This window comes from Ciconia boyciana, chromosome 21 (assembly GCF_034638445.1).
Source record: "Ciconia boyciana chromosome 21, ASM3463844v1, whole genome shotgun sequence".
Taxonomy (NCBI): domain Eukaryota; kingdom Metazoa; phylum Chordata; class Aves; order Ciconiiformes; family Ciconiidae; genus Ciconia; species Ciconia boyciana.
The window spans coordinates 2,044,982-2,072,305 of record NC_132954.1 but is presented as its reverse complement, the minus strand read 5'-3'; the positions used below and the strand labels follow the sequence as shown (position 1 = coordinate 2,072,305).

At 44.4% G+C, this 27,324-nt stretch overlaps 1 protein-coding gene and 2 non-coding genes across 15 annotated transcripts in view; all 3 read right to left on the bottom strand.

Annotated features, from left to right (window-relative positions):
• Window positions 1-2,719: 2,719 nt before the first annotated feature.
• The window catches only part of PUM1 (pumilio RNA binding family member 1), a 78,003-nt gene continuing 53,398 nt past the window's right edge, over window positions 2,720-27,324 (bottom strand). For 7 of the 13 annotated variants that reach the window (XM_072885452.1, XM_072885457.1, XM_072885458.1 and 4 more), the window contains 12 exons: window positions 26,894-27,032; window positions 25,131-25,274; window positions 23,882-24,178; window positions 21,753-21,989; window positions 15,773-16,040; window positions 15,102-15,231; window positions 14,177-14,311; window positions 12,646-12,783; window positions 10,866-10,991; window positions 9,727-9,848; window positions 8,107-8,299; window positions 2,720-4,490 (listed from right to left, as the gene is read on the bottom strand). In XM_072885452.1, coding sequence (XP_072741553.1) covers window positions 4,359-4,490; window positions 8,107-8,299; window positions 9,727-9,848; window positions 10,866-10,991; window positions 12,646-12,783; window positions 14,177-14,311; window positions 15,102-15,231; window positions 15,773-16,040; window positions 21,753-21,989; window positions 23,882-24,178; window positions 25,131-25,274; window positions 26,894-27,032 — 2,061 coding nt within the window. In that variant the 3' untranslated portion in view covers window positions 2,720-4,358. The remainder of the gene's footprint in view (window positions 4,491-8,106; window positions 8,300-9,726; window positions 9,849-10,865; window positions 10,992-12,645; window positions 12,784-14,176; window positions 14,312-15,101; window positions 15,232-15,772; window positions 16,041-21,752; window positions 21,990-23,881; window positions 24,179-25,130; window positions 25,275-26,893; window positions 27,033-27,324) is intronic. The other 6 variants (XM_072885455.1, XM_072885460.1, XM_072885464.1 and 3 more) reach the window with 3 other exon arrangements.
• Window positions 7,687-7,772, bottom strand: LOC140662265 (small nucleolar RNA SNORD103/SNORD85). The gene has a single exon (XR_012046034.1). It is a non-coding gene; the product is annotated as a small nucleolar RNA SNORD103/SNORD85 (small nucleolar RNA).
• On the bottom strand, window positions 24,981-25,056 carry LOC140662266 (small nucleolar RNA SNORD103/SNORD85). The gene has a single exon (XR_012046035.1). It is a non-coding gene; the product is annotated as a small nucleolar RNA SNORD103/SNORD85 (small nucleolar RNA).

Sequence of the window (27,324 nt, the reverse complement as noted above, 5' to 3'; positions counted from 1 at the left end):
GACGTGATGGACCCCGGCTGATGCGATGGACCCCGGCTGATGCGATGGACCCCGGCTGACGCGATGGACCCCAGCTGACGCGATGGACCCCGGCTGATGTGTTGGATCCTGGCTGACGTGATGGACCCCGGCTGATGCGATGGACCCCGGCTGACGCGATGGACCCCAGCTGACGCGATGGACCCCGGCTGATGTGTTGGATCCTGGCTGACGCGATGGACCCCAGCTGACGCGATGGACCCCGGCTGATGTGTTGGATCCTGGCTGACGTGATGGACCCCGGCTGACGCGATGGACCCCGGCTGACGCGATGGACCCCGGCTGACGCGATGGACCCCGGCTGATGCGATGGATCCCGGCTGACGCGATGGACCCCGGCTGACGCGATGGACCCCAGCTGACGCGATGGACCCCAGCTGACGCGATGGACCCCGGCTGATGTGTTGGATCCTGGCTGGTGTGATGGACCCCGGCTGACGTGATGGATCCCGGCTGACGCGATGGACCCCGGCTGACGCGATGGACCCCGGCTGACGCGATGGACCCCGGCTGATGTGTTGGACCCCGGCTGACGTGATGGACCCCGGCTGACGTGATGGATCCCGGCTGACACGATGGACCCCGGCTGACGCGATGGACCCCGGCTGACGCGATGGATCCCGGCTGATGCGATGGACCCCGGCTGACGCGATGGACCCCGGCTGACGCGATGGACCCCAGCTGACGCGATGGACCCCGGCTGATGCGATGGACCCCTTCACATCCCTTCTCCAGCAGCGACCGGCAGCCATGCTCAGGAGTAACCAAAGCTGGGCCCGCGCGGAGCGACCCAGCCGAGTCCTTCCCGGCAGGGCCCTGCCGTGCCCCCTCCCTCACCCCGGCCGGGCCAACACCGCCGGCCGTGGGGCGGCTGCCCAGGCTGGGCCCCAGCCGTGCCAGCGCTCAGGCGCTGCTGGCCGGATCCTTCCCCCAGGCCAGGCGCGGAGCAGGAGTTTGCAGGTCTGGGCAAGAGCTAAAACCACGGAATTGGTTCCTAAACACCTTTGCTGCCGCTGCCGTGGTGGGAAGGATGCCCAGGGTTAACCCCAGACCTACGGGTGTCCAGAAGAAAGACGGAGCCTGGGCAGACTCTCACCCCACTCTTGAACCCGAGATACATGCTCAATGCTAATTTACATTAAACTTAAAAAAAAAATCGCTTGCTTTCGCCACGTTCTGCCCCAAATCCACAGCCACGCTGCTGCTGAGCTGAGCTGCTTAAACACCCTGGGTTAAACAAAGTGTTAAAGAGCTATGAGAGCCCCAAAGGCTCCCGGACGTGGGTAACCTCGGGGCTCAGCGCGATGGCTGTTGCTTATTGCACCGGCTGGCTTTAAACCCAGGGCAAAAAAGGTGTCAGAAAGCCCAAGTCAGCTCTCTCCACTAAATTTAACAACAGGTGTGAAAACTGATTAAAACCACTGCCAGGCCACAGGGGTATTGGTTTTTGTTGAGGGGTGAGAAGAAGAAAGTGGCAGCGTGGGAAGGATCAGTAATTTGACACGTACTCCAAAATCAAACCTCTTTAATGCCCTGAGCCAAAAAATTAATTTCCTGTAAAACGGGAAGTTTCTTCCCCTCCATCAATTTACCACACATCACCCTATTTGCACAAGTGCTCAAACGTCTCAGGATTTCCCAAATTATTCTCACAATAACCTTCAGAAAAGGTCTTTAAAAGCAGCAGCCGCTGAACTGCACCACAGGGACAGGGAAGGTCCTTCACACTGGTAAATGAAGAAAAATTGGTCTTAAGAAGAGGCCAATTTTCTCCCCAAGCAAGGGTCACACGGGATGAAACGCAGAGCTGGAGCTTCCCCGAGGCGGGGAACTGGGGGGATAAAGGACAAAGGCAGGCCGAGAAGTTGCACGAGAACATGGGCTGGGCAGCAGATGAACGTGGAGTAGGGGTGGGACGCGACGCAGGTGAGGACAGTCCTAACCTTGCTCGCCCAGGGCCGGGCTCCGAGCTGAGCCTTACCTCTCGGGAGGGAGAGCTGGGCACTGGGAAAGTCCCTGTGGGAACACGAGCTGGGTGTTTGCTCTTGCTTTTCTAGCAGTTCTCTCAATGAGACAGAAAACATCGTGGCACTCAACGCTGCTGGGGCATCCCCACCTCGACTGCCGGCTGCAGCTTCCCCATCCCCTCCCAGCACCCTTCCTCCCCCCGCCCCAAAAAGTGAAGAAGAGGAGGAGAATACGAACAGCCTCCGCACAGCCATCGACTCCACGGACCACCAACCCAGGCTGCAAAGAGGGCCGGAGGATGACAGCGGCAGAGGAGGGCACGAGCAGAAGATGAGAGGTACCAGGGAACATCATCCCCTGCCCCTCTCTGCGAGAGTTGCAGTGCTTAAAACGACCAAGAGACACTGGGTGGTTGTTCGTCTCCCACTTACTGCCCAGAGATGGAGGCTGTGGGTGCTACGAGTTTGTTCGGGCTCTGAAGAGGTTTAGGTGTGCTCAGAGAGGGGGGGCGGAAATCCAAAGAGCCAAAATCCCAGAGGCCAGGAGGAGGGATGGCCATAGCGGGAAGCAGCGGTAGAGAGCGGGTCGCTCTGCGCGTCCTCTTCCTCGTGTAGCTGCTGCTCGGAGCGGGCACAGCCGCCCTTTCGAATAAAAAAGGCAAAAAGTTGTGGGGGCGGCAGGCTCCTGCAGCTGTTCAAAGCCAACACAAAGCCAGATTCCAAAGTTCTGTATTTTTCAAAATAAAGATCACACGTTGTTTAGAGACAATCTACACAAGAGTTACAAAAAATAGTCGCCCAGGCATAAGCATACACAGGTTTGTTAATTATACACATATGGTTACAAGTGTGCTTGCAAAAAAGTTCATTGGAAATATACACAAGGCTCTGTAAATGTACACCGTGTAGTGTTACAATTCTATATTCAAACAAGGAAAATTGACAGTATGTTACATTCACTTACAAGTAGACAAAATGCAAAATACAGTTCATCTTCTGTACAAAAGGGGAAGGTGATTCACACTTTACAAGGTGAAAAGGGACTCTGATTGTAAGGAAAACTAGGGGATTCTGTACTTTTGCACTTTTTGTTTCTTACTGTCACAAAATAAGCAAAACATTACTTTTTAAGATTCAAAAAAACACTATTTTGAACTGAATCATTTTTGTATAACATTTAGAAAGGATCGCTACTGTTCAACTAGGTGACAAATAAAACCAAGCATTTATTTTTTTTTTTTTAAACATTAACTAGGCTGTATAAAGAGAACATTTCCTTCAAAAGAAAAAATTTACTTCTGGTTGAAATTACAATTTACAATATACAACACTATATGCTACGACCATAAAAGGTGTGAATATACACTGAAATGCACAGGTTTTGCTAATTCTTTTTTCTTACCAAAAAACGGGTTTATGTCGATTCAAACTTCTCCACATTTACATTACAGAGGTTTACAAATGTACAATTGTACAGTCAGAAGTATGTTCCACTACTAGGGTACATTATAGATACAGATCAGACATCAAAACAAGAAAATACTACAAATTTTTATATATGTAAAGTCTACACCAAGTATACACTATATATTTATAGAAGCAAGACCAAAGCCGAGTTGGATTTTTTTTTTTTCCTCATGCTAAATAATCAAATTGTGTCTCTCGATGTTAACAGAACAAACTGAGTAGGCAGTAAACAAGTACACCCGCCCCCCACCCCCTCGCTTTAAAAACTTTCTGGGTGTGTACCTTTTCTTCCCAAAAATGACAGCGAAGCTACCTCCTTTAGCATGTTATACTAAAAAAAAAAAAAAAAAGGCAATTAAAAAGTTTCAAAAACTTAATTCTTTTTTTTAAACTGAAGCTTTAGCAAGTTGAATTTTTTTTTATTTATAAACAGCGTTAAATGTGTCGTTTGTGCCATTTAACTAAAATTCAAACTTCTTGCTGACTTTTGACTAAAAGGAGAAAAAACAGGTATTTGCAAAAAAGTTGCCTGCAAGGCAGATGAATTAAAAACGGGTTTTTTTTGTTTGTCTTCTTCAAACCAACCACCCTGAAAGTTTCCACATTTGGAATATAGATACAACAGTGAACAAAAATGTGGCCTTCCATGTACATTTGATACCTATGTACAAGTATTCTATACACCAGTAAAACAGCAGGGCAATTAGTTAATTAAAAAAAATAATTAGTACATGTTATGCATAATAAAATTAAAGAAATTTACAAAGGCTTTTCTTTTTTAGCAGTTTAGCAACCATAAAACACGTTCTAACTGTATATTGGAATATTGTCGGTTGCTGGTTGTAGATGCCGGATGGCCAGTGAGCTCCTCCCCCGTTCCCTGCTTCAGATGATACCGTTCGGTGGCCCACAAATGGGCCCTAGGTCCACCCCGTTCTTCATGTAGTACTTCTCCAGCTTGGCCAAAATGTGTTTGCCGTAGGTGTATTTACGCAGGGTAGCGATGTGAGGCCGGATCTAGGAGATAACAGAAAAGTGAGTGAAGCTGAGGAACCCGAATTACGGCCACGTCAACCCTGAGCGAGCTCTGGGTACCGTACGGTCGGAGTGCCGGGCCACAGCAGACCACCAGAAGACCACAAAAATGCCTGAAATATTAAAGTGCCATTTGCTGTAATCACCTCAATTACTGTGAACCAAGTTAATGTTCCGTAACTCACTGATGTTATTTTTAGGAGGAACTTCTGGTCAAGCAGGTGGCATCGTCTTGAGCCATATGACTGGAATCCAGTTGGATCCGAGTGTGTGGACGAATACAAGGCTTTGTCCCAGGAGAGGAGGCTGGAAAGACACGACCCCTGGGTGCTCGAGCTTCCCAAGGGTGCCCCGACACTCTGCCCCCAGCCTGGGGGCAAACACACGATGGCAGAAAAGGCATCAGGGGGGTCTAGAGGGGCTGAGCAGCTTTTGCTGAACACGAGCAGGGTCTTCTGCCTCCTTCCAGGCTACGGGCTGAACTTCACAAAACTGCTAAAAGCCTGTCTGCTGGTTTTGGCTGGGATAGAGCTAATTTTCTTTATAGTAGCTAGTATGGGGCTATGTTTTGGATTTGTGCTGAAAACAGTGTTGATAATACAGAGATGTTTTAGTTGTTGCTGAGCAGTGCTTACATTAGCCAAGGGCTTTTCAGCTTCCCCTGCTCTGCCGGGCACACAAGAACCTGGGAGGGGGCACAGCCGGGACAGCTGACCCCCACTGCCCAAAGGGCTGTTCCAGACCATGCGGCATCATGCCCAGTGTAGAAAGCTGGGGAAGAAGAAGGAAGGGGGGACGTTCGGAGCGATGGGTCTTCCCAAGTCACCGTTACGCATGATGGAGCCCTGCTTTCCTGGAGACGGCTGAGCACCTGCCTGCCATCTCCAGCACTGAAGGAATTCCAGCAGTGAAGGAATTCCTCCAGTGAAGGAATTCCTGGCTTTGCTTTGCTTGCATGTGCGGCTTTTGCTTTCCCTATTAAACCGTCTTTATCTCAACCCATGAGTTTTCTCACTTTTACTCTTCCGATTCTCTCCCCCATCCCACCAGGGGGAGCGAGCGGCTGGGGGGGCTGAGCTGCCGGCTGGGGTTCAACCAGCAGGACAGCCTGAAAGGGCTGCTGGTGCATTTCAGCAGTCTATTTGAAAGAGCTACTGGGAGAGGCATGCAGCGTTCCGGGGCTGAACAGCAGTTTCATTTCTGAACCTGACAATTACGATATTTATTTATAGCAGAGAAGAGGCCTGTGGAAGCAAGCTTCGCCCGCTCACACTACTGCACGTTCAGGGCCACTGTAATGACTGTAGCCAGGGTAAAAGCACCTTTACTGCCAGAGCACCCAAACAAGGAAAGCTGGTTTTGTTGTAGTAACACCATTATGCTGCTGAAGTTCTCCTGGACAGTTTCAGAGGAAGGAGACATAAGAGCAATTCATTTTCATTACTAGATGAGAAATATCCCACACCACCAGCACGTTCCCTCAATGCCACAATTACAACGGACTTTTCACTCCACGGTGGAAGCTGCAGCCAGGATGAGAAAATAGCCAGAACGTGACGTCGAGCACTGCCTGCTCCTCGGGTAGATACGTCACCATTACTGCCTGAGCCAGGACTGCCCAAGCTCCCATGGGAAATCCATCCCAAACTCACCCTATTTCATCAGCTCAGCCTCTAACCATTTAAATTCCTGTTTCAGTTCAAAGACCCACCTTGTAATAATCACAAATTGCTGCCTTGGCCCTCCCCACATCCCATTTCCAAGAAGGTCTGACTGCTGCTCTGAGGAGAAGAAAAGCTCCTCAGGTCCAACAGTTCGTTCTTTGTTCGTCTTAATTTCTAAGACTTTTTATTTTTTTTACCGACAGAACTGACTGTTAAAATTACTTTTCTTTTTTTAAATAAAAGTGCTGCCTTTAACAATAACACAAACTGCTTGTTTGTACTTAGAGCAATTTTCACAATCCAAGAGCAACAGTCGATACACTCAGTTTTCCCAGGCTTTCATTCAGCTTGATAACGTAGCTGAAATCTTCATATTCAGTCAGTCCTATTTAGCTGTCATCCCAGTTCTATTTTTGACAACCACACTGATAACCTAATTAGCATTTTATTCAAAAGACTTTGCTTGACAGGAGAAAAGAACATGTCAGTAAAGATCATTCGTATATATCTTTTTTATATATATATATATATATATATATATATATATATATATATGTAAAGCTATAGGTCATTCTGCTACAGTTAAACTGCATACATCCCTTGCCATACATTTTTATTTAATTATCTTTATAAATTTATTTTGGACTAATACAGATTTTGGTTTAAAATAACTACTCTGAATGATTCCTAAACCTAAGAATTAACCTCCCTGGAGATTATTTCAGCTGCGTGTATGTTGTTTATATACTGATCAACTACCTTGTGTAGGTAAGAATCAGCTCCCTTACACAGATAATACCCACCTCTTTTTACAGAAAAATCACTGGGTCCATTTTACTCAAGGATTCCTAAATACACTTGATTTCACTGGGATTTCAACACCTGATGCTCTTCACTGTTCCTCTTAAAAATAAATAAATATGGGCTTTTCCAAGCCAGTGTTAGTATTTTATTTCTAATAAGAGGTCTAGCTGTAGCTGGTATTTTTCACAAAGTTACAGACCCTAAAACATGTGACTGAAGAAAATAATCTCAGTTCCTCTACACATTTAAAAGTACATTTTCTCCCATTCATTACAATTATAAAGATCCACAAATGTGACCTTTAAAAGCAGGAACATGAAGACATCACCTGATTTTTAGAGCTTCCTGCCCTCGGGGCAGCAGGCATATAGCCTTGGGAGGTAGGACTGGCTGCAAGGCATGGTTAATTCCAAAATGTCTTCATTTTTGACAACTATTAAGTCCTGAAACTTACGCGTTCAAACACCGCAGCATAATGCTAAACCGTGAAAGCCTCTCATCAAAAACTTATTCAAAACTGAGAAATAGAGAATTTGATTAACGGCTCCAGGCTCAGACGCTACAGCAACGTGCCCCGTTAGCGTGGTGTCACCAGCCAGCCTGACTGTCCAGATCAGGGCTGTAAGGCAGGGACGGGAAGTGACAAGGCAGCGCTGGCAGCCCTCAAACGCAACCAGCAGGTCCATGCTCGGGCTTCAGGTGTGTCGAGGTCTGGCTCGGCTCCACTGAGCGCATAAAATTGCTCTCATCAGCGAACGCTGTTCTCAGTGAGGGCAAGTGTGTCGTCATCGCCAGACCTTCAGAGGGTCCCTCGCAAGGCACCAACCCGATGGCGCTGCTGCAGTTAAGTCTTGGCATTTTTTAGCAGCGTTTGCTATGCCATGAGTGCAGAACTAGGTTACTAGGTCAGAAGAGATTGCTAGAAGCAACCAGCTAGTTTTACATCCAAATGGCATCTCCTTATTTCACATTTTCATATTTCAGCTACTACCGAAACACACAACTTTGAAATACCTCCGTCGTTAGGAAATTCTAATGGCAAAAGCAATCATCTCAGCCTTATTTTCTCTCCGCAACCAGTGTGGCAGTGACAAGCCTTACATCCTTATCAATCGACGGCAGCTGCTTACCTTGTGCATGACAATCTTCCGCTGAGCTGGTTCTGCCACATCGATCATCTTCTGTACCACGTAGTTGGCGTACTGATCTTTCATCATGGTGTATAAGGCACTGTGAGGGCCATCGTTCATACTGCACACCTCATCGATCAACATGGCACGCTCCGTACGGGAGGCGTGAGTAACGCATTTCTCCACCACGTTGCTGTAACAATAAAAGAAGGACAATCTGTGAGCACACATCATCTCTACTGGGCTCTTCATTCAACCCCAAGGAGATCTCTTGTGCTTCTACCAAGGGCAGACCATTTGGGAGAGACATATGTGCTGGCACAGAAGTTCAGCAATGTGAAACAGAAGAGCAGTCCAAGGAACTTGGGATCTGAGTGGGAATTTGGGTAAAGGACCAGTTCAGGTTTTATTTCACCCAAATTTGTGCATCTCTACAATGATGCTGTGTTTGAGATCAGCATCTGTTCTCATAGCATGCCCTTAGAGAAGCACATGAGTTGTTCTTTGTTTGGTTTTCTCAGTACTGGAGCTCAACAGGAACGGAGGTCCAAGGTTAGAACAACAGGGAAATGCTTATTCAGGAACAAAAGATCTTAGCAAAGGCAGAGAACTTCCAAAATTCCTGAATATATTGGATGACTAGTCTCTGCTCTCCAGAGAGCCAAGTTAAATAGGATAGATGAAAGGGGATGGAGAGTTTTGCTAGTCTTATCTTCTGCATCCCTGACTGAATCATAAAATCACCAAGTGGTTTGCCACAACTAGTGCTCAGCTCAGGGGACATCCTACACTAATTAACGCTCCATCTGGAAAGAAGTTTAGAAAAAGAGCAAGGTAAGTCAGGGAGGAAGAATCTGAAATAACAACATTAAGACCACGCTCTTCTAATTCTTCTTAATGTAACACTTCCCTTGTGTCTATAAGTATTAAAGCACTATTTTAATAATCATTAAAAGAATATTGAGCCTCTGAAGAGCTCAGCCTTCATGTTCAAAAGGCTAGAAACACACACAAAAGGAATTTACAAATGTGGAAAGTATTGCTTTGTCTTGACATCCACTAAGGTACCTGGATTTTGCTTCTACCCACATGTAGCTCTAACATCTGGACTAACAACCTCGGACTGCTGCAGCTTCCCTAAGAGGATATCGTTATGCATGTGTCTCAAAAAGGACTGTGAGACTTGGCATATAAAAAGCACAGATTATTCTGTGAAAAGTGGGATGAAAAAGAATCGTTGCTACATTAACTTCCCAAACTCCCTTGTGGCTTGACACAGCATCCCAGAGGCAGTGAAGTGCTCCGATGGCATGTTATTATCCAAGGCATAGCGACCGCTTAAAAAACACCAAAACAAAACAAAAAGCCAATACACACAAAACCCTTGGTCAAGTTCAGGAACTTGGATTAGAGCTACTCTTCTACATCTTCATCCTCCTTCATTGCAAGTAAAACTTACCTTGCCAGTTTACAAGCAGTTATAAATAGCACTCTGTTGTTAAGCAAAAAGTTATTTTTGCCTCCTTTCACCTACCTACACCCCACCCCTAACTCTTCTGCAACTCCAGCATGTGTCCATGCTCCCACGGGGCGTGGAGACTTTAAGGAACAAATTCATACCTAGCAAATTTATGTTGACTCAACACGAGCACGTTGCCTCTAATTTCTGCTACAATCTTGCTCTTATCCTCAGGCCGACCATGTTCTAGTACATGCTGGATAACATAGTTCCCATACTGATCCTGTTTGAGAGACAGCAGAAGTGTGTGACAAAACGTGGACAGGAACCATTAATATCAAACTAGTTCCCCATGTGCATTAAGATTTACAAACTTGAACTAAACACTAATCAAAATATCTACTGTATAAATCATGTAAATACTTTCTACTTCTACAAAAAAGTGCATTCTAGAGTTTTACCAGGAGGTAAAATACTACATCTTTGTACCAATTATAAAACACAAAACAATTTCCTTGAACATGAAATGTCAATACTCTGCTTATTTCAAGTTTCTTTGCTTTCTCCAGGTTCAAACATACCAAATCACATGTCCTGGAGGGCCGCACCATGATTCTAGCTATGGGAGACTGTCCTTATGCCTGTTCATATTCTGAATGTGTGTATATTCAGATCACAAGATACATATTTTCCCCGTTCACAATACCAGAGGCATGACCCAATGCCTCGCCTCCGTGCCCAACCTCTTCCCATTTTCTATGTGCTAAATACGTGAGCATACAGGACAGGGTTCATTTGCTGTTATATCCATCGTGCCCCAACACCAGAATCCTAGAAAAACAAGTTCTCGGAAGGACTGCAAAGAAGAGGAAAGGCAGCCAGGAAGGGGGTGTGCATAAAACCAGCACATTTTAAGAACCCCAATTACCTGGCATTTTCTCTTCCTAGAATTAACCAGCTCTTCGCATCAACTTCCTTAAGATCTTACTTGCACTGTAACTTCTGGTGTGAAGCATTAGGACACGCACCCATGCAATACTTAAGATCCTTTTCAAAAAGGAAAGTAACTACAACTTGGATACCTGCTGGATATTTGCACATAGCCAAAACAATTAGTGGTGATGCATTTCTTGTCTGCCATGTTTCTTCCCATTCCTCCTCAGGAACAGAGTCCCTGTGTTCAGAGGACCCCAGCAGCACTACAGCTGCAGCCCCAAATAGGCTGCCAGGAGCTTTCCTAACACAAAGCAGTAACCGAGAAGCATCTCACAGCACCCACATTCCCCCTTCCCACACTGACCTGAACAAGCTGCTCGGTGTGTTGGTGAAGTTCCTCCAAGATGGGAAGGGTCTGCTCAGGAAGACAGTGCTCGAGGATCCTCTGGATCACACGACAGCCATATGGATGTGTAGACAACGCAAAAACCTGCGTTCAACAAAGACAGGCAAGCACAGGCAGCAACACGTCTGTTAGTCTTTGTCAATCCTAGAAACCTTTTGGAATTAAATGAACACATGGTGGTTTTTCCCAGGCATGGCAGGTAATGCCAGCTTGCAGCACAGCAGCTCCAGATAGCATGAACTGAAACTGGAAACATCTGTTCCCCACTGCCACAGGACTAACTGGGTGATCGCAGGCACATCACATCCCTACCTGTGCTTCAGCTTCCCCATTCATGAAACAGGAAAACAAATGGTGAAGCCTCTTGATTAATAAAAAGAACACTGGGACAGCCAGGCATTATTAGAAGCTGCGTTAAAACACTGGTTCAGAAGAATAAATCCAGCATACTGTTTCCCAGCTATGTATTTTAAGCTATGTAAGAAATGGTATGAACCAGAAAGGTTAAAAATGCTCAGCAGAGGATTTTCCTCAACTATTTGGATTTGTTTAAAATCCTTAACTGTGCTTAGGAGAAGTGACAACAAAGAACCTTCTTTCTCATTTCTAACAGATCACCAAATCCGTTGGTAAGAACACAACACATTTTATTATTGCTGTACGGTTTTCTGTCTAAAGCACAAAGTCCTATTTGGTTGCTTAACAAAAGTTCCAAATCCAAGCACTGAAGTTAAATTGACAGTCTACAAATTTTTAATAACTGTTGAGTAAACTGTGCAGGAAAACAGGACTTGAAGTGCAATTAACTGCAGAAAAATACTCTTGAGGTGGTAAGTTTAATCTTTCATATGAAAGTTCAGATGAAACTGTGATGGCTGGTCAAAGAAATGTCAGTGCCATCAACCAAGTTCCCAGAGGTATTCCTGCCTCGCCTAACTCCCTCGTGGAAGGTCCAAAGCTAAACTAACCAGCAAATCTGTTGAGCAAGTTTCCAGCTAGAATCCTGCTTGTTTTGACATAGCCAAGCAAGTCCCCGCTTCCATAGCTGTTCCAGGAGCAGCCAAACTAATAAAGCCTGGTTCCTGCTACAATAGCCCCAGGCTATCCTCACATCCCTGTGGCAAAACCCTCAATACTTCAAAGTCCCTCTCCAAAGCCAATGAAGTTGAAAACACCCAAACCAGTGCTTTTGTAATGGAAGACAAGCTGACTACAGGCAGAATGAAGCCACCTACACAATTAATATCCAGGACATCAATTCAGGAGAGGATACCAAGAAAAAACTGGGAGAATGAAGCCCAAGTAACTGCCCTTTTCTAGATGAAACTCATGTTTTTCCCCTGGTCCAAGACCCTTGGGAAACAGCAGTCCTCTAAGCTATCCTCACAGAGAGGATCATAATGAAAGTTTACTATGCCCACCACAAAACTCTGCTCACCACCTTTACTATGAAGATGAATTAATGAGAGGCTTGTTTTCCCCTCCATTAGTCAAAAAAATACTTGATGTTGCAGGAAAACAGGTTTTTACAAGGATGCTTTACTGTGATACACCTGCACAAAAATGATAACAGGGACACGACCAAAAAGTTTCTAGGCTCCCTAACGTTGCTGCAGAAACCTTTCAACTGATGCTTGCTAAAATTTAAAATATTTGAACAAGTTAGACTATTCATGCTATTCAAAGCAACATATAAGAATACAAAGAATGAGAGTCAGTATCTCGGTTAAGGACTTACCTGTCCCTTAAACGCATCAATGATAAACTGCAGGGACTGAGGCTGCACACACTCAATACACTTCTGCACCACATGATTTCCATTCTGGTCTTTCACGCACTTCAGGACATGGCCATCCAACTCCCGTACCATCTCATTCTATTAGGAGGAGAGAAAGACAAACAGAAAGCACCACCAGGATTCACGGCTGATAAATGCAAAGTTTTCACTGCTAAACGTGGTAAAGAGTATGAAAGGTATGAAGGATGCACTGATGTATTTCAAACTGGAAGTTTTCCAGTGGCCAAGCGCTGAGATGAAGCCTGCTGTGCTACAGAAACTACCAAGAAAAATACTATTACGAAATGACGACGAAGCACTCATTTCATTAAACATGAGAGTCTTCTTACAAGTTAAGTATCCAAATTTAAGAAATTTTACAGATACACCACTTTACTGTGCATCCCCCATTCCCTCCTCTGCTCCCCTGAAAGAGAAAAAAATCTAAAATGCCCAAACTTCACAAGCTTTTCAGGTATCAGCTTCATATGTCACTAAAATGGGCTCAGCACTGGGATAAGAACTTGCTAGTATTTTACATAAGCAAGGTAATATTGTATGATAATTAAGGAAACCAAGAAGGTAAGGTTTAGATATGACTAAAGTAACACACATGCAGGCTAAGAGATTCACAACTGGAAAACAGAGAATGACAGTTCTTGGGAATTTAATGACACTACAAAATTGGACGAGTTCAGTTTTGCAACTGATACAAACCCAGGCATTTCAGGAGTACAGCATACTCAAAAATACCATTCTGAAAGAAGACAATTAGTAAATCCTCGGACCAGAAGTGCCAGAGTTTGGGCCACCGCCCTGCTGACACGTGTGTCAGCAGCTTAGCCCAGGCTCGGCCTAAAGGGAACGTGCATTCCTAAAGCCCGTTTCAGTTTTTTAATTTAATAACCTACATTGAGATTCTTGTATTACAATTCCTTACACCTTTATTAGCTAGCTTGCCTAGCATATTTTTCATCTTAATTCATTGTTCATAACACCCTAGAGGAATTCCTTTATTAATGAGCTTTGAGCGGGACTCTGGCTATCATCCACATCTCTCCAATGCCAGGCCTGGCTCGACAGGAACTAGGAGCTCCTCGTACATCTCACTGCAGGAAAGCACAATATTGACCCACATATCAAAGCAGTGGTATCTCAGTGAATATTAAAGGCAAAATTCTGGCACTGCTTCCTTCAAGGGATTTAAAAGTATCTTCCAATTCACTATTATTCTCAGTTTCCCCTACATACGTAATCTGATTTCAGGGAGTTAAGAGAGAACCAATACCATTGCCAGTTAAGTGGAACAAGGAGATAACAATGAGACTCAAGAATGGTGTCACAAACTTATCATGCACATAAAATGTAACAAACATGCCATAAACCAAACCAAAAGAACAACCAGCCACAAGAGGAACAGAAGGTTGCAGTTCAGGTCACCAAACGGCAAGGAACGTTAAACATCAAGAAGAAAGTTAAAATTGAAACTTACAATTACCTGCTGGTCTGGGGGAATAAACTCAAGGGCCTTCTGGATCACCCTACAGCCGTACATCTGCAGAGCCAGGGACAGAACATGCCCACGGATACGTTCTGCCAAAGCTAACTTCTGCTCCAGGCTGCCAAACTGGGGAGATGAAAACCAATCACTACAAGCACAAAACCCTCACATGGCCAAGCGGCACAGCAGCCCTCCCACGCTGTCAGGCTGAAGTGCTAAACAAACACCGTGCCTACTGAAAAGAAAGAAGATACCAACCACACCTCAATGGACGTGAACAGGCACAAGCCAGACGCCTGTTCTGTGGCAGACATGCCTGACACAGGTGAAACAAACTCCAGAGTCAAAGGTGCTGGAGCCGCCGGGGTGACATGTGCCAGTTCACTAACCCTTGACAGGGTTGCTGTAAAATTACTGCATAAAAGAACCACCAAGGCTTGGTGGAGAAGGAACAGACCAGTTTCAAGAAGGAACAGACCAGTTTCAAGAAGGAACAGACCAGTTTCAAGAAGGGGAGATGAGCGTCTGCCCAACCTCCTAGTATGAAAACACAACACTTTCTTCCAGTGGATGCTGTCCACTGGAAAAGTTTCTTTTGTTCCTAAATACATGAGTACTGACAGCTCAGCACAGCATCCTGGAAAAGTCTTGTTGGACCTACATCTCCTGGAAATGTTGCTATTTATTCCTACACCTTTTGCATCTCAAAGCAAAGTGTTACTTTTCAGATGAATCTTTATGAGTCCCACACCTCAGTCACCCCAACAGGAATGATGCAGCAGCCTGCAGGGAGGAGATGACATCAGTGTTGACAGATATCCATCGTTTTAGCCAAAAAGCAGGATTTCTATGAGCTCATCCAGCACCTCAGGACAGCAGGCATCTGAGTAAGACTTGCAGGGGAATGCAGACTTACTTCAAAGAATTTCTGGATGACATAATTTCCAAATACATCGACCATCAACTGATAAGCTGCCTGGAGGATCTCGTTGAACACAAGCTGACGTTCTGCTGGGGTAGCACGCTCCAGTTTCAGCTGAATAAACCTGAAAAATAGGGCTGGTGTGATGCCACTGGCATATATGCCCGCAACACATTTGTTAATACAAATCCATTCAAAATCTTCATACACGGAGCTCTTACAAAACAAAAATCTTTAAAACATATTTGCCCTATCCAGTTATCTGAAACCTCAGGTGGTCGCAGCCATGAGGTCCATGGCCACAAGTCATTGTTGGTACCCCAAAAATCTCCTCATTCCAAGCAAAGCAGATCTCAAGAGAGTAACACAGCAAGGTCTCAGGTCCAGGCGGCTCTTTAAAATGAGTTAAGCTATGCCAATGGGACTAGCAAGCAAATTACGAAGCAAGCAAGCTCCTCTTTAGAGAAGGGACGCCCACTATCAGCATGTGTACCCAAACAATCTTTAAAAAGAAGAGTCAGAACATTACGCTACTTGGCTTTTCACACCTCCTTTTCCCTGTTCTGCCTCTCTCTGCTTCAGGACATGATGTGAGCCGCAAATGACGCTACCTCAAAGAGCAGCTGCCCCAAAAGCTTCCCATGGCACAAGGTTTTTAATCCCACCTGGATCCATGCTGATCTTGGGAGAACTCCATGATGTGACCAGCAATCTCCCTCAGCTGTAAATTAGGGTACCGGTTATTGCGAAAGTCTTCAAGCAGCCTGCTTCGGCCAGAGGGCATAACATCAGACATCCCATAGCGCAAGCGAGATGAAGGGAAGAGCGTACTGCTGGGGCTGAAGAGGCTGGAGGCACTGCTGGCACTGCGGTACTTGGCTTCAGCTCCAGGAGCAGCAGAGATGTAACGGCCGCTCCCATTTGTGAGCCCTCCTGCAAGTCATAAAAACAAGGGTATTTCACAAGGTGAACTACAGCGGCCGAGGGATTAATTTACAACCTGTGCATGCCATTTTACTTCTAATTACTCCTCTTCCACTGAGACGGGTTTCTGACATGGTTCAACTATGAAGTATTCTCAACTACGCTAAGTGAGATGCCCCCAAATTAATTTAGATGGGGACATGTTCAAGCGTAGTTCCTTAGCATGGCACCGTTGTATTGTTAGGATCAGCTACAGATTCAGCAAAGAACAGACTGTAACAACTTCTGTTCCTCACTCTGTGTCAAAACTGTCTAAAACAGACAAATTGTCAATTCCACCACTTGCTAACTTGCTGTTTCTAATTACCTTATCCTCCATCCTCAGTTTTTTTCCCACCTATCCTGCTGCCGTGCAAAGGACTGACTTAAAAGAAGCATACTGAGGGTGGGGACAGAATTAAGGCAAAATTAGATAAGAAAAAGGCAGCAAGAAGCAAGTACAAAAATTTTGGATATAAAAAACCAAATCACTATTACATATGGGTAAATAACAATAAATTTAAAAACAATAAATACTTTAAAAAATCCTGTGCTTTCACAAACGCCCTAAAGATTTTCATTTGCGTTAAGACAGCTGCTGAGTTACCCAGTAACACGTATGGGGAACAGGTAACTGCATCACATAGTTAGCAAACCGCAAGCATTGACAGGAACCAACTTAAACCTTTAAACACTGTTTCCTTGCCTGTAATTTTTCGAAATTTGCTTCAGAGCTATGGCAGAGGACTCTTCCCTTTCTTGCAGGGCTCGGGATCCCTCTGCTGGTCAGAGACCGCAAGATGCCTTGAGCGAGTACGGTTTTTCCTGGGTGGGACAAAGTCCTCCCAAGAAAAATGTTCCTATTGCATGGGAACCTGCCACCTGAAAGGCCAAGGTGAGGCAGCGAGGGCAAGCCACCTGAAAAAAAACCAGCTGCAAGCAGTCTTTGCAAAGGAGGGAAGATCTTCAAGGCAAACATCGGTAGGGCTGTCTGCAAAGAGAACAGACCTTCTGGCAGCCGTGCACATGACAGTGTCTGAAATAAAAATATTAAATAAAATAAAAAAAGAGCTGAGTGAACTGCACTCCTGTGCCATCAATGCCTGAAGGAAGCTCCTGTGCAGGAAACACTATATAAGAATTAAGTATCTGATAATGGCTTAATTAAGTTCCCCTGTCTCCAAGGTGGGCAAACGTCTTCTGACTTCTCCAGAGCTGGTGCCAAACCTCGAGGAGAAGGAGACGTGAGAGCTTCTTGTTCACATCTTTCTTATGCTGCCTTGCCAATGGTGTGGCCATCATCTCCTCTATCTACCTGACTTCTTAATTAAGCAAGAACTCCGAAAAGTGACCAAGTGATATTCCTTACTGCTGGAAGGACCAGGATATTCAAAGGAACAGTAAATCACCTCTCAGATAAAGGAAACCCAACAGCAACAAGCTGAGCAACAGCGTACTGACGTTTGCTATTCCAAGAGCTCAGAATTACCACTCGTTTTTTGAAAGCCTGGAGCAAGTAAGAGTCATAGCACTAACGCGCTGAAGTGGAAAACCAGTTCCTGATCGTCTGCAAATGGCTGTAAGAGGAAAGGGTTTAGCACTCACACTGTTATCACCTATGCCTTATCTCTTAGTCAAGAGGGAAAGCACAGTTTGTACAGACAAAGTCTTCTCTGTCAGAGGTTTTCTGAGAAAAACCTTCTGGCCTTTTTGGAGATTCAAAATAAACCACGAATTAGTCCAGTTTTCTACCCGTCTCTCTTCTGATGGAGATGCTGACTGCAGGTCTCCCCATACAGTGTTCAACATATAAGAGAGACCATGTGGGGGACGGTTTCCTACATCAAGCAAGCACTTCTGAAACCCATCTGTCAACCACCAAAGGCCAGAAACCTTGGAGCACCTCAAGTTCCTTTATGCCAACGTGTGGCTGGGAATACAGTGACTTTGCCAGATCCCAGACTTCAGTGGGATCTTAGCAATAACTGCAATGAAACAGCTCCCTGTTCAAGGGCAGTACACAGAAGCTGGAAGCTCCCGAAGCTCGCAGGGCAGAATAAAGGGGCAAAAACCCCAAAGAAGGGACAGGACTCCTGCAAGATGTTGGCGTTGATCGTTTCTCCTGTGTCCTCAGCTACAACAAACTTCAAAAGGGGGTCGGCCAACTGTGTAGAGACATCCTATCGTGCTAACACCACGCTGCCCATGCAAAGCACTTGGCACCCACATATGACAGCAAACCAGTGCTGTATGCACTCCACAGAGGTTGTATAGAAGGGACAGATGTGCTGTGGTTCTGTGTCTGAATATATCGACCATATTTTCTTAAAAGTGTCTGGGATATGTCAGGAAAAATCTGTATCTGGGGAGGACAAAGCGGACAGACTCTATCCTGGGGACTCCAAAGCGGACGCGTTACTCAGACTCACGCCGTGGCCGTAACAACTGAGCGTTTCCTATTTTGAAAGGGTAAGTCATCTCCATGCTGCGACACTTGAGACAGACATTAACCTGAAAGAATGACTGATTTCAGGGAAAGAAAAGGACAATGAAAGGATGAGTCAAAAAGAAAACACAGGGGAAGAAATACCAAGGCTGCTGTCTGAAAACAAAGCATTTCTTAAGCAAGCTTCCAGGGGACTTTTACAAGGCCCTCAAATTGCGCTGCAATGCAGGAGTTCCTGGTATGAGAAATGCTGGAACAATGGGAAAAAAAGGAAGATGAAAAGATGGCTCTGAGAGAACGCAGGCGGAGAAGACGTCCCTGCTGCTCTCCCCCGTGAGGGCTCAGCGCAGAGGCACCAGGCAGCGCCTGCCCAGCCAAGGGGACCCCACTGCCTCCCCGGGGCTGGGAAGGGTGGGAGCCAGCAGCCCCCGAGAAAGCCCCAGCGTCACTGCCCCAGCCTGTCACCCCACTCAGCCCAGTGCCGGCGTGTGCCACCAGCTGCCCCAGGAGACACAGCCCTACAGCCCTCCCAGTCGGTCACAGCTAACTGGTTATCCCCTCCCAGCCAGTTTTCCCAAAGACCCTCTAATAAATTAAATTCCCACGTGCATGTATCAGCTTCCTCCCACCGATCCTGCCTTTTAAATTACAGGCTGACTACAGTATGGGGCAGCTCTCTCCCAAGCAGCTCCTGCAAGAAAATCATAAAATTAAAGTAATTACTTATCCGCTGCAAATCCTGATTCCAAACTGGGAAATTCCAAACTGGGAATTCCAAACTGGGAAAACCCACAGTTGGACACATTCAGGCCCAGGCTGCAGTGTGGTAAGCGTTCCTATTGGGACCATGCCAGCTACACACACAAGGGCTGACAAAAACTGCTCGTGGGTCTACACAGACTGATGTGAAGTGTAACCTGGCTAAAATGAAATTTTATAATTTAAAAAAAATTTTGTAATTTATAATTCTATAATTTTCATCAATACTGGGGAAGAAAAGGGCCCCTGCTGCTTTAGCACCTGAAAGTGCATATTTATTTACAGTTGCTTTATCCCAGCTATGCACAGTTGCATATGTTACATACACCTTGGAGTTTAAAGGATGTATTTAGCTCAGCCTTCCTCCTCCAGTAGTTCTTTTTGTAAGAAGTGGCTGCATGGTTATTTCAGGTACTCGTGACTGCCCAGACGTTTCACAAGGTCACTTTACAACACCAGAAAAAAACCTAGCTTGATAAATACACACCATTTTTCACAGCTATGAGCTTTCATAAAGCCCGAAGAGCCGGAGCTCCATCTTTACACAAAACACCAACCTAACCAATGATCGACTTGCGCATCCATGAGACGTGACAAAGTCAAACCCACAACTTGCACTGCATTTAACCACAGATTTGCTGACTGCAAGTCAGATTTAATGCCAGCTTCTTATGTCATTGTGTAACCCTGAAATCAAAGTTACTTGAAGTGACTCCCCCAGGTTGTCTCCCCCCATGTAACACAGTGGTAGGACATGGTTCTAAACCCAACTGCTCTAATTTCCCTTTTTGCAAACAACACGTTTGGGTGTTCCCATCTGCCCTTTCATTTTTAGTTATTTAGAAATAATCCTCACCCTCTTTATCACAGACTACTTCTGATATCACTCCCAAATAGAAGAGGAGTCAGCCTCAAGCTTCTTATAACGAAAAACAATGCATGTCTTATGTCTTCCATTGCAGGTGAAAGAGAACCTAAATTAAAATGACCTTTTACGGATTTCAAGGTGAAAACCACACAAACGCAGAGCTATTCTACACGAGATTTTTCTTGCAGCATTACCAAGCACGAAGTCAGCCACAGAGGAAACCTGGCTACAAGGAGAGGAATATTTTGTCAAGATGGGAAGACCCACGCTAACTGCTCTGGGGCACAACCCGTTTATGTAAATGGTAACTCCGCTTTCTTTCCAGAGTTTGTTCTCAAACAGATCAACCTTTCTCTGATCCAGTTTTTAAGATTCATTCTTTTGTTTGCCTGCAGGGGCAACGGACTTTTTCAAGTGCCAGATTTGGAATCTGGTTAGTCCTCAGCATTAATTTATTGTAGCTGTTTAACTGTCAGCTTAAGGACTGTACAGCTGCATAAATAAAGCTAAAAACCCTTCCAATTCTATTAAAGCTCTGAACAAGGAAAGATGGTAAATCTGAACTTGATCTCAAAAAATCGTATTTATTACCAGTCCATGCTAACCTTTAGCCAGCATCAAATTTAACACATGTGCATGTAATACACATGATAAATATAGTATTTGATGAGCGTGTATACGCATGGAAAACTGTTCTGATAACCAAAAGTTTTGTTAAATCCAGACAGATACATGACAGAACCAAAATATAGTGATTCTTTGAGCAAGTACTAAATTATCTGGTGCAGATGCAACAAATATCCTATCTTGTTTGTTTATGAGGCCTGGAAATGAACAGTTCAGGAAGTTCAGATGAGCATTACTTTATTATTTAATATTTGCTTTGTTTATTTTAAAGATTTACTTTATTATGTGTAAGAGCTCTGGGCCAACTAGAAGCTCTTCCAGAAGATGTAGCTTGCAGAAAGTAATGTATCTTACCAAAATTAAGAAACCTCTCCCAATGCACTAATGCGCTTTTGATAAGGCCACATTGATGGGAAGTTTTCAAAAGCAAACTCACAAAATCCTCAGCTAAAAGCTAAGTACTGCTCCAGATAACATTGCATATTTTGGTTAAAAGAAGAAACTGTATTCTAAGCTCATTAATCTATTATTGAAAACTTAATGGGTATTTTAAAACATTTGACAAGTTTAAGGATCAGCCCTACGTATCCATTTTATTCAAGGATAACAAACAATTGGTGCTGCTACCGAGATCTGCGCGAGAAAAACAGTTTGTTTTTCAAACACTGGGAAATGTTATCCATAATTTAGAGATTATGGATCACGGATACAAGATTATGGAAACAAGGAGGCAATACAGAAACCTTCCTGTTCAAGAGCTGAACTACTGCGAGAGACAAAACACGTAACATAGGTGCTACAACTCCTGCTTCAGTGTTTCGCCAACTTCTTCTGCAAAAGCAGGGACCCTGCCACCGGAACAAGAGCAGCAACTTGGCAGCAGGTATCTCACCTACCCAGCAGGGGGGTGTTCGCATCTCTGCGCCAAGGGAGAGCACAGCAGTAACCTGCAGTGCTGGGACAGTGGCACTGTGGCTCTTACCCAGGTTTAAACTTGAAGATGATCCATGTGAAGATAAGGAAGGTGGTGGAGTCTGAGAGTGGCCAGGTCCTTGGCTGGGCAGAGGCATTCCCACAGGTCCAGGAGAGGAGGAAAACCCAAGGCCATTATAAAAACTGTGTCCTATAGGTGTCAAACTGCTGGATGTCCTCTTGTACAGGTCACTGCTCCCTGTAAGGGAGTCTCGGCGGGAGCCACTGCCCGTGTTGGAGTTAGCGACTGAAAAGAGGAAGAGAGTAAAATTGTGTGACGTCAACAAGCTGCCCGAGACAACTGGATGGCTGGAGAGCCAGTACAGCGGCACCTACTACAACTGTATTGCACCAGGCTGGTGTTTTCCTAAGGGTGTTGCATGTGCCCAAATGAAATGCACTAATTAAAACCACGTTGTTAATGATCAAGCAGAAATCCTCCGTTTAAAAAATCAGCTTGAATCCTGTCTTTGCATTTATAGTTTCGTAGGTTTTATACCAATAGAACACATCGGTAATACAGCTCCAAAAAATCTACAAGCAGAAAGATCAAGAAGCTGAAAGTCTACCTGAAGGAAGTGACAGAATGAAACGACAGCGAACATGCTGGCTGGTGGGCACAAACACTTAACGCTTTGCTTCTGAACCTTCAGAAGAAGGTTTGTATACTTCAAAGCTCTTTCCCCTAAGCATATCACTTAGTTTAACAGAAGATATTAGATCACCCTACAAGCATTGCCTCATATTTATTCTTTGGCTATTAGAGCCAAAACAAATCCAACGTGAGATTTTATCTATTCATGTTTATTTAAGAGCATGTACAGCTTCGTGTACATTTACTTGAAATCCTTGTGCTCACCTTTCATTATATCAGAAAACAGCTCCTGTTTGCACCAAGCTTTATTGAGATGGAAATCAGAATTCAATTTAACACATAAACTCAACATTTTTTTGAGGACTTGTCTCGATAGTCAAATACAAACTCTTCAAATGCACTGTCAACTTGAGGGGGGGGAATCAATTTTGCATTAAAATCTTGCTTAATAAATAGTGAAATTGTTAACTGTAATGAACTAATCATTCTTCATGACTGCACACAAGTTCTAGAAGCAACAGCCTCACATTTTTATTCATCGATTGAGGGAAAACAAGTTTGTGCATCTTGGCATTGAGCAAACTAGTAATTGAATTCAATTAGTTAAATAAACTGAAGTGAAGAAGCGACTGCTGTGTTCACCTGAATGCAAGATGGTTCAAATTCTCAGGCTGGGTTTAAGAAAAATATTTAGAATAACTTTTATTTAAAACTGTGATTTGACGCAGTTTGTCCCTCAGTCTTGGACAGTATGTCCCTCAGTCTTTTCTGCCAGAGCAGGTTCAAAAGGCATGTTTTAACTTGCCCTTCACACTGATGAAAGCAGGAAAGTTCAGGACATAATTACTACCTCTGAGACTAAGCAGTAATTAAAACCATTGTTCTACTTCAAAAAAAAAAAAAACAAATCTAAGGAAAAAAACCCAACCCACAGACATCTTTCTGATTTGGTTTTATTCTGAAAAAAAATCTTTGTCTCCAACTGCCTAACAAACAAATCAAAACAAACCAGGTATGTAACATTTCTTGCAACCACAATAAGTGACTTTTTTTGGTGTATGATAGAAACAATTCCCAGAATAAAGTATGGAAACCACCTCAGAGCAGCTTTTTTAAAATCATGAAAAGTTACTTAGCCATTATTCTGAGGTAAGAGTTAGCACACAGATGAATACCACTCTGGAGCCAATTCCTGTTTGTCCGGTATCTCCATCAAGCACATGCAGGTAAAGGCAAGGAAATTCAAAGCTGTTTAAAAACTTAGACTGTAGCAACAAGGGGACAACCGATAAGGTGTGCAACAAAACAAATTTGGTACTTCTAATATATCTTCTAGTAAAAGAAGTTTCACCAGAAAGCATTGCAGATTTTGGAAGCCAAAGCAGTCCCCAAAGAAAAATTTTCATTTAACCTCAGATGGATGAAGAGGAGGGCTCAGCAGCTCGGTGCACCAGTGCCAGCTCCAGCGGCTCACAAGCCCGCTAGCTGCATTTGGAGCTATCTGCTTCTCTCCTTTTTCCCCGTGAAGAAGCTGCTGTTCTTACCTGCTGTCCCAAAGCCTCCCAGCGCAGATCCCAGCGTGGCACCGAGAGAGCTGCTGCTTCCAAATCCCAGGGAAGTGTTGGCAGGCTGGGCAGAGCCCTGAGAAAAGAGTGAGCTGCTCTGGGAATTGCTGCTGAGAGAGTTGTTGCCGTAAAACGAGCTGGATGCCAGGTTGTTGGTGGGCTGCTGCTGGGGCTGGGGTTGGGGCTGCTGAGTTCCTAGAGGGCGAAATGGTCCGTTTGTCGTTCCTGCCAGGCCACCCGCTGCACCGTTGGCCAAAGCTGCAGCCGCTGCAACTGCTAGAGAGAAAGTAATTGGAAGCATAGACTGAAAAATCCATTTTTGTAGCAGTTTTGGAAGTTAAAACTTAGCAGGTTCGTTTTATAGATCATCTTATTTCCTCTCAAGATGAAAATCCCTCTTTCGCATCAAACTCTGCATAAAGCCTCTTTACTTTATATCTGAGCTCCACAAGTCTTGCGCAGAGCCACTGAATACCAGCAAAGCCGTTATTATTACTGCTGTTTGTATTATTAGAGCTACATAGATCAAACACACAAAAATGTTCCCTTTCTCCTAAGATCTGAGATTCAAATCAATACAGACACACACTTGCAATATCCAATTAAGAAACACAAGTTTTGAAATAAGCAAAATTGTCCTTTAGCACACAAAATGCAATCCTGTGGTGCTAAGAACATCAAAACCAAATACTTTTGTTTTTCAGCCAGTTCCAAAGTAAAAGAAAAAGCAAAATAAACAACAGCTACAAGGAAACAATCAAAAGGCCCATTTCACAATCTGTTACGAACACTGGCAAAGACTGCTTACATGCACAAATTCTGGCTGAAAAATTCCTTTTAAAGCCTTGAACTCCCAAAGAACCCTAATAAAACCCAAAAAAAAACTCATGGCAAAGGCCAGGCGTGTAACATTTTACGCAAGGTGATCATTTGGGAGTTCTACACGGGCTAAAACCTTTTATTATGTGGGAAACTAGATGCCAGCAGACAAATTTAAATAACTGTCATGAAACCGTGCAAAATAATAGAGTTTATGCGACGCTACCTCTCTGAGGCTGTTCTGGAGGCTCAGCCCACAGCGAGCGCAGAGGATGTTCTCAACAACAATCCCCGCAATGGATCTCAGTGAGGGCAAGTGTGTCATCATTGCCAGCAGAGCCCAGAGGATTTCAGGTCCACCCTCCGCCGGGGACGGAGCAGATTTCTGCTTGACGGGACTGGGACTCACCTGCTTGTGCCGCGGAGGAGCTGATGATGACTGGAGCGGGGGCTACCAGACGGACGGGGGCCCCCAGGCCGTTCCGAGCCCCTGCATTCACCACGAGAGCACCTGTTTGGTCGTAGTAAGCAGCAGGAGCCAGCACTGGGTAACCTGAAGAGGCAAATTACAGGTGCACAGGTAAGGTAACCAGCAGCGCAATACATGGCAGATCAAAGTCTTCAGATGAGTACAGCGCAACATTTTTAAAGGAAATTCTGAATGGAAAAAGAAAAAGCAATAACAGCTGTGCTTCCCCTGAAGCAAAAAAAAAAAAAAAAAAAAAAAAAATTAACAGTCTATGACTTTACGCCTGTAAGAATTTCAGGTAGAGAAGACTCCCCCCCCCCCAAACCTAGTATACTAGCATTGCCCTCTGTGTAAATTCAGTTATACACATTTTAAAAAGTCTTAAAATACACAGCACTATTTCTTTTCCCTTATAAATATGACATGTGCTGGATCTTTTCATGTATGTGAAAACAGTGCACTTCCAACTCTCCCACTGTATGCTGAAGTTGTTCAGTGTGCACATACATGCAAACAAGGCATGGACCTTAATTATGTATTTTCGAAGGTATGTATCATTAAACATTCTTTAATATATATAAATAAAAACTCTTAAATCACATAAGCTGGTGATAGACAAAACAACAGATTTTCAGTAGTATATAGCTATTTAGGTACCTCACTATATAATACTACAGTTAAATAAAATTTCAGGAGAAGAGTGAAGTGATTCTCCATGGTGGGGTCACAAAAAGAACGTTCTCCGTGAATATTTGCTTTGCAAATATAATATTATAAATATTATAATATTTATAATATTTGCTTTGCAAATATAACCCCCAAAACCCCAATAATGCAGATTTAACTAAATCTGCAGATTACCTGAAAACACGCATGTTACATTTCACTCTGTAATTTAATACAGCAACATTCTTCTTAAGCTATAAAAACAACCCATGTAACAACAATGAGAGACTTCCAGTGAGGAGACCTGAGGCCGAAATAACCCTGTTCTCTTATATTTGACCAGCAGGACATACTTCCACATGATTCAAAAAATACTTAGTTTGCCCTTTGCCATTACAGTAATATTCTGTATAACTGAGTGTCAAAAGCATTTGTACCACACAGCCTCATGGATCAGAGCTAAAATTCATACAGTAGCTCCTCTCTTGCAGAATTATAAGTTACAATAAAACCCTGCTTCTTTTTATCCGTTTTCTTCTCTTGTTTTTAAGCCACTAGTATTTGCCTGGAAGAAATTATGAAGGGGAAGTCCTTATGCTGGTAAAGGCAAGCACCTGGCAGGGATGGAAAGACAAGGCTAATGAATGGGACTAAGATAACTCTGAGGTTTTAAAATAAAGATCACATAAGCTAGCATGATCCCCAGAAAAATCTGAAAGCAACTTCCAATAGGAGCCATCAAGTCTTTTGAGTACGCGAACAACTAATGCACCCATACAGCAATACAGTTGGGAACATTTGTTTTCATCTGTGGCACAGGGACCTAAACCCTGATTTAACTGAAATGCTGCATAGGTAGTTCACATCTAACAGCCTCTCGAAAATGCCGTCTATACCCACAGATTAAAACTGAAAAACAATAAAACCAAAACACTGCTGAATGCCAGGCAAACGTGACACCACACAGAGACACAAGATATAATTTTCTTAGATCTCCCTGGGCACTGGAGAAGTTGCAGCTCCCACGGAGCCCCTACCTGGCATCCCCGCTGCCAGCCCTTGTCCAAAGGCAAGGGCAGAATTGACGGCTGCAGCAGCCACCAGCGGATCAGTCTGCTGTCCCTGCTGGTTCTGATTTGGGGTCAAAGGACGCTGACTGGCTCCTCCGCGTAGAACCTGGAGAAGACAGAGGAACATCGATCTGTTTATTTTGGGACCCAGGAGCAAGCCGCAATCGCCAGACGCTTGCAGGAGCATCAGCAGCAGTCTAGTTGAAGTTCTTGCACACAACGGCCGCTTTGTCACAACTAGCGTGTGGCAACCCCGCCTTGACTCAGGACAGAGCTGCCTTCGCCACCACAAGCCTTCACACTACTACCATGGGTAAATGCAGAAGACCCAATTTAAATAATACATCCCCTCTCAGGCTTACTGAGCATAATCTGGAAGCGCTTCATCGTCTGTTCTC